Raw genomic sequence first — 7117 nt, 5'->3', positions numbered from 1 at the left:
ACACTCTATTGCCCCACAACGTCTGCGCCTTGCAGCCCCACAAGCAGTGCTGGTGATGGGCTGTGTAAAGCACCAGCATCTGAAGGGATGGCCCTACAGATATTCCAGCCATTTGTATGCCCCTTTATGCTTCAGTCACCTTTCTAGAGGACATACTTCAGAGCTGATGATGCTCATGAACAAAAATGAGTTAATTAATTAGTGACTGAACTCCTTAGGGAAGAAGAGTCTCCTGCTCTGTTTTGCCTTCATCTTCTATAAATTTCACATTATAGCTGTCCCGTGATGACTTTACAAACACTTTCACATGGATTTGATAAAACAGAAAGAAAGCACCAATGTAAGATTTCTAAAGGCAGATACAGCACTTGACCCAAGGTTTAAGACTTCCAAAATCTTAGAGGGAGGAATTGTAGAGCATTCTTTCAGAAATTTTAGAAGAGCTGCTCCCAAACCATCAGTAAAGAAAACCTGCTGGTGGCATCTTAGATTATGAAAATGAACATGTGTTGGACCACACTGCTTTGGATTGTTACTGAACAGAACCTAACAGCAGCATGGATGTATCCTCTGGAATGATGCGTGAAACACGAAGGGACATATGAAGCTTAGCTCAACTGGCACATAAATATTTTGTGGCATGAACTACAACAGTGCCATGTAAATGTCTGTTCTCATTTTCGGGTGACGTTATCGCCTGCAAACATAGACAAACTTCTTTGTTTAAGCCAGATGGCAGAACAAGAAGTAGACTGAGTGGACTTGTAGGATCTAACATTTTACGTTTGCTTTATTTTTAATGCAGTTTCATTTTGTAACTAATTTAAAGGAAGTATAGTACAAGAAATCCTGAGGAGTGCCCCAGTCCATCAAAAGACATGATCTCAAGTACATGAATACCCACACGCTTCAAGCTATATATCTGTTTAAGTGCTTTGCTGGACCTAAGTCTTATGGAATAGTCTCATATTCTGCTATCAATCACATTTAAACTTTCATTACACAGTTGCAGAGTTTTAGGTACAAAATAATGGTTGGATAATGTCCTACCATGATAGCAACAAAAATACTTAATGCTTATAGACAGGGAGTGAATTGAGGGTGAAAGTGGGATCTCCCAGATACCATCTACTTGCAGCACCAGGTGGGATGCCACATGCAGTAGATTTCATAGAACTTTGATCTTTCTTAAGCTTTCGAGAATGTTCTGGTCAGCAGTGGCATTTGAGTTAACCTCATTTGTTTCAGTATCTATAGCTAAATGGGTTCCATTACTGCTTTGGTTTTGTAGTTTTAACATTTTATCTTCAACTATAAGGGCTACAGATTTGCTTTTTGTCTTTTCTCAGGTTATGGGGAAGATTGCTGCTTGAAAACAATGTCAAGCAACCAATCCACCCTTCACCACATCCCTTCCAACCCCACCCCCCAGAAGAACAACTACATAACTGACCTGCTATGAGCCAGCCCAGTTCAAGCTTTATATATAGTGGCTTCTCTTGCTCTCTAGTATTGCACAAGCACTGACTTACTGATCAGCCTGTACTAATTAAGAAACTTTTTAGGGAGAAGGACTGCATATTTTGTTAATTTCTTGACCATTAAAAAGTATCATCTACTTGAAATTACCCTAAATTAAAATGATTCTTTTAAGTATATTTTACATACATTCACTTATTTATGATTTAACACAACTATATAGTTAACAATTTAAAATTCAATGTGAAAAAAAGATACACAGCCAAAAATAAAAGCAAAAGCAACTAGAAATGCTGCAGTTTTTATTTCAAATGTATTGACATTTTCTAGGTTCTCATTTTCAAGATTTTGTACTACAGATGTCAACTAAGCATAATTAACACTGATATAGTGCTAGCTTTGTGTGAAATGAAATGCACGTGCCAAAAATGAATGGCATTTAACCCTACGATGTGAGAGGTAGTTCAAGATGAAGCATCTCTACTTCTGACCTCATTTCATGTTGTAAATTACACTGTCTCTCAAGAACTGCTTTGTAAGTTTGTTCATGGACCCAAACCTTTTCAGGGCCAAGTTGACTCAAAATATGGCATATTGTATTTTCTAAAAAAAGGGCTGAATATGTCCCTACCAAATCCTAAATTTACATATCTAAATAAGTAGTTAGCTACACACATCCCCTTTTTAAAAGTATAAGTACCCATTTCTATGAACAAAGGCTGGTGTTGTTTTTTTGTCTTTGTGTGTGTGTGTAGAAAAGTGATGTGCATGTGTATTGTTTACATATGTCTTTAGTGGTGTCTTTAAAGCCAAGAGTTCCAAGTATTTTGGTCTTTTGCACAATTGCTTCCAAAAAGTGAATATAACATTTTTACTCAGACATCCTTTACAATGCAGCTGAGAATTCCTGCTCCCCCGTAGATGGGGTATACATGGAACTAACTCGGTCAGGTGCCTCACCATAGAGAATTGGGCAATTTTTATACAAGTGGATTGCAATAGAGTTTCGGAAAAAGGTATGAAGATATTTCCTAAACTTTTCACCAGCAAAGGCATAGATTATGGGGTTAACACAACAGTGGATCATTGCAATTGCTTCTGTCACTTGAATTGCTAGCTCCAGCTGACTGCTACTCTCACAGTTATTTAGGGAAAATGAATCTTGAAAAGTATATATGAGAACAGCAATGTTATATGGTGCCCAGAATATAAAATAAACAATCATTATAATAAAAATAAGTCTGACTGCCTTATGTTTTTTCTCATTCTTACATCTCAATAATGTCTTTATAATCTCTGCATAGCAGAAGCTCATAATGACCATTGGAATGACAAGTCCCAAAATATTCATCTTTAAAGTCTGGAATTGCTTCCATTTTCTTTCCTGTCCGAATGGATAATGAGGGCTGCAGCTCCAATGAGCAACTTCCTTTTGAACACTGTGAAATATGAACCCTGGAAGAGAGGCTAATATTGCAATACCCCAAATGACAACACTTGTGAGGATGCCGTAAGCAACAGTCCTGGCTTTTAAAGCAAACACTGCATGGACAATTGCCAGATATCTATCGACTGTCAAAAGTATGATGAAAAAAATTCCACTGTAGAAACCAGCATAATAGACCCCCGAAAGAATTTTACACATTGCATCTCCAAAATACCACTCGTGTGCTGCATAGTAAGCCCAAAATGGTAGGGAAAGAATAAAGAGCAGATCGGAAATGGCCAGATTCAGCAGGTAGATGTCAGTCATGCTCTTCAGTCTCTTGCATTTTATCAGGATCAGCACAACTAGCGCATTGCCCACCAGGCCAAATATCAGCACCAAGGAGTACAGTGGTGGCAGAAACTGGGATGCAAATTTTTTGACATCAGATTTTTGGCATGGTTCCGAGCCAGTATAGTAATCAAAGGTTGTTGCATCAGTTCCTTCAGCCATCTTCTGTCCTGGATAAAGAAAGAGATGGTAGAAACTAGAGGTAGACTAAAACTCAGACGAAGATTAGAATTTTACCACAAATAATAATTTGAGAGTCTGCTGGTGACTCCTATGTTCAGCTACCTAACTTTTTATTATAAAATATTATTGCAATATTTTTTAAGAAACTCCAAGATTACCATTATTTGCACAAGGCCTTTGAAATGCAGTGGGCAAAAGCCTTAGGACTAAAGAAGTGTCATTTCTTTTTCCCTATGAAATTCTATTGAGGATTTGCTGTATTATGAAGGGCTAAAAAATACTGTCTTTGCTGTGCCTTGTGTTCTTCAGGAATATCTTTTCAGCAAGCTAAATGAGAAACAGGATGAATATTATAAAACAATGGCTCTCAACCTTTCCAGACTTTTATCCCCCCGCCTTTCAGGAGTCTAATTTGTCTTTCTCACCCCCAAGTTACACCTCACTTAAACTACTTGATTGTGAAATTTAACATAAAAATACAGAAGTCTCACAGCACACTGTTACTGAAAAATTGCTAACTTTCTCATCTTTACCATATCATGTCAACATAGATCAGTTGGAATATAAATATTGTACTTACATTTCAGTGTGCAGTTTTTATAGCTGTACTGTATACACCAGGCCATTGTCTGAATGAAATTTTAGTTTGTACTGACATGGCTAGTGCTTTTTATGTGTCTTATTGTAAAGGTAAGCGAATACATGGATTGGTTTCCCCCCTCCAAACCTCTACATATACCCTGGGTTAAGAAATACTATTCTCAAGTTCCAGTCTTACACAGCTGCCTATGTGGTGACAGCTTCTCTACTGGTCCTGCTTGGGAGTTGTCAAAACTATTGTGGTGCAGAATGAGAAAGGTCAGTTTCCCTCTAGCCACCCACTAACTTTGAAGTTGCGCAGGTACTTAATAGTGTCCGGGGCTACACTGCTTGCCACCACTTCATGTGGCAGGAATTATGCTAATGAAGTGCTTCACATGCAGCACAGCACCTCTTTGCTATTCTCCTGTCAGGCTCATTTACATGTGTGATGGAGTGGGGGATACCTGTGTGTATGTGAGTGGCTCACAGAGGGTGTGGGGCTCCTGCTGAGGGTAACCTTGATGACCAGGTAACACCTTTGTACTGCAGACAAAGGAGGAGGTGGAGCCTGAGGGGTTTGAATTGGAACTGGGATTTGGGAAGCAGTTAGTCTGGGCTGAGGGAGAGCGAGACAAAGGAGGGGGCCAGGCCCCAGCTCTGGGGGCCCCTTGGGGCCTCCTCTCCTCAACATGGATGGGACTGGCTGTCTCTGCCTGCTGTACTGACTCCTCTGTACGATGCTGTGTCCTGTCGGCTAATAAACCCGCTGTTCTCCTGCTGAGTGAGAGACTCTCCTGCCTGCGGACAGGGTGCAGAGCTTGGGGGACCCCAGAACCCCATCACAACATGCCCCCTTCGAAGGAGCGGGTTAGTGTAGACGAGCCCCATGGGGTACAAATTACCCTACCTGCTAAGAAGATGTGGAGAAAGAAACGTTCCAGACTCCCCTGAGCCTCTCTGTAGATGCAAGTGTTCATGTACACATGTGTGCTCAGATGGTAGATAACTGTATGCATATGCCAAAGTTTCAGGGTTCAAACCCTGCTGAGTATGTATGAAGGAAGGATTATTACAGTTGTATGTATCAGAATTTGTTTCCTTCTAAAATACATAAAATACAAAGTTAATAGAAGATTATTCAGGTTGCAAAGTCAAGTACTGTACTCAAAAGTAGGAAATGCCAGACTTACAGTGTTCTGTGGCACCATTATACTGTCCACTTGTGCGCGTACATTGTAACAGAGTCTTTAATTGCATGATTTTGTGCATTTTTTCAATGTGACATTTTCCATTCAGTGCACAAGAGGGATGTACAAGTAGGCAGCATTAAAGTTGCTTAGGCAACCTTAATGCAAGTGTTTCCTATCTTTTGATTTCGCAAACTAAATAACGTTCTTTTAGACTTGTTTGTATACAGAGTTTGTAGGAAGACATGGGCAATCTAGAAAGACACATCCTTGATAGTAAGAAGTACATAATTATGCCTATAACATATAAATATGTAAAAATAAGATTAACCAGACTCAAGAAAATACTTTGACTTAGTTGTTGAAAACCTTAACTATCACTTATTAATGACAGCAAGTCTATATGTGTATGAACTACACATGCTTGTGGGATAGGTCCTTTGCTGATGAACATTCACCTAACTTTACTGAAATCAATGGAGCTATACCAGTTTATGTCAGCTGAGGCTCTGACTCCTGCTGTATGCTATTATACGTTAGCTGAAGGTATCTTTCAGGAAAGAGTTAAAATTATTACTGGGCCATTCAAAAGCAAGCTGATTTTAAAAAGCGGATAACTGAGAGGGCGGATCAGAATTTGAGTTGTCATTGTCTTTAAGAGGCCGGGTTGCTTTTCAATGAAATAGTTACTTTTTTTTTTTTTCAGTTGCTCTGGTCCAGGGACTCTTGTTGCCACCTGGCAGAGGGCACTGGGGATACACAGATATATATGCATAATAGTTCCTCAGACACTGGCATGTGAGATCTCTACTGAGAGCCAATTACCCAATAGTCATCAGAATCATTGCAAAATGTACCTCCAGCTAATAATTGAGCAAGTTATGAAACTGTTCAAAAAATTCTTGGGAACTTGAGACAAGGGTAGGTTACCAAGACATGACATAGCTCAGGAATGTTCCTTTCAAGCAGGAGGTAACAGACATTTCTCTCTGTCTGGCAGGGCCATCCTTATCCACACACAGAATATGCAGCAGCATAGGACACCTAAAATTTAGGGCATGACTGGGCCTTAATGTCCCCCCATCTTCCTCTTCCTGTCCCTGTTCTGTGGCTGCTGAACCCCAGACAGACTCCGTCCAGAGAAGATCTAGTTAATGTAGCAGGGAAGAAGTCTGCCAGACCTATTAGCAGAACACCAGACCTGTGAAAGAGCCACTCAAGTGGCAACGAAGCCATTTAACAGGCATATACTGTCCGATTCTGCATTTACTGCACCATCTACAATCCATTCTGGACAATGATCCTTCACTCTCACAGAGCTTGGGAGGCAGGCCTGTCCTCGCCTACTGAGACCCTGCCAACCTTGAACAAATTCTCACCAGCAACTATAGACCACACCACAGTAACTCTAAATCTGGAACCAACCCCTGCAACAAAACTCACTGCCAACTCTGCTCACATATCTACACCAGCGATATCATCACAGGATCTAACAACAACCACATTATCAGGGGCTCTTTCACATGCACATCTACTAATATAGTATATGCCATCATGTGCCAGAAATGCCCCACTGCAATTTACATTGGCCAAACTGGACAGTCTCTATGTAAAAGAATAAATGGACATATATCAGACATCAGGGCTACGTCTACACGTGAAGCCTACATCGAAGTAGCCTATTTCGATGTGGCGACATCGAAATAGGCTATTTCGATGAATAACGTCTACACGTCCTCCAGGGCTGGCAACGTCGATGTTCAACATCGACGTTGCGCAGCACCACATCGAAATAGGCGCTGCGAGGGAACGTCTACACGCCACAGTAGCACACATCGAAATAAGGGTGCCAGGCACAGCTGCAGACAGGGTCACAGGGCGGACTCAACAGCCAGCCGCTCCCTTAAAG

General features: G+C 40.7%; 1 protein-coding gene across 1 annotated transcript; it reads right to left on the bottom strand.

The window, feature by feature from the left end:
* Positions 1 to 2365: 2365 nt before the first annotated feature.
* Positions 2366 to 3418, bottom strand: LOC142008800 (C-C chemokine receptor type 5-like). Its single transcript, XM_074986104.1, has one exon. It carries the CDS (start codon positions 3416 to 3418, stop codon positions 2366 to 2368), a length of 1053 nt encoding a protein of 350 aa, XP_074842205.1.
* Between the last annotated feature and the right edge of the window lie 3699 nt (positions 3419 to 7117).

This window comes from Carettochelys insculpta, chromosome 2 (assembly GCF_033958435.1).
Source record: "Carettochelys insculpta isolate YL-2023 chromosome 2, ASM3395843v1, whole genome shotgun sequence".
NCBI lineage: Eukaryota > Metazoa > Chordata > Testudines > Carettochelyidae > Carettochelys > Carettochelys insculpta.
Note: the sequence above shows the minus strand (reverse complement) of the source record. Positions and strands in the feature narration are given on the sequence as shown.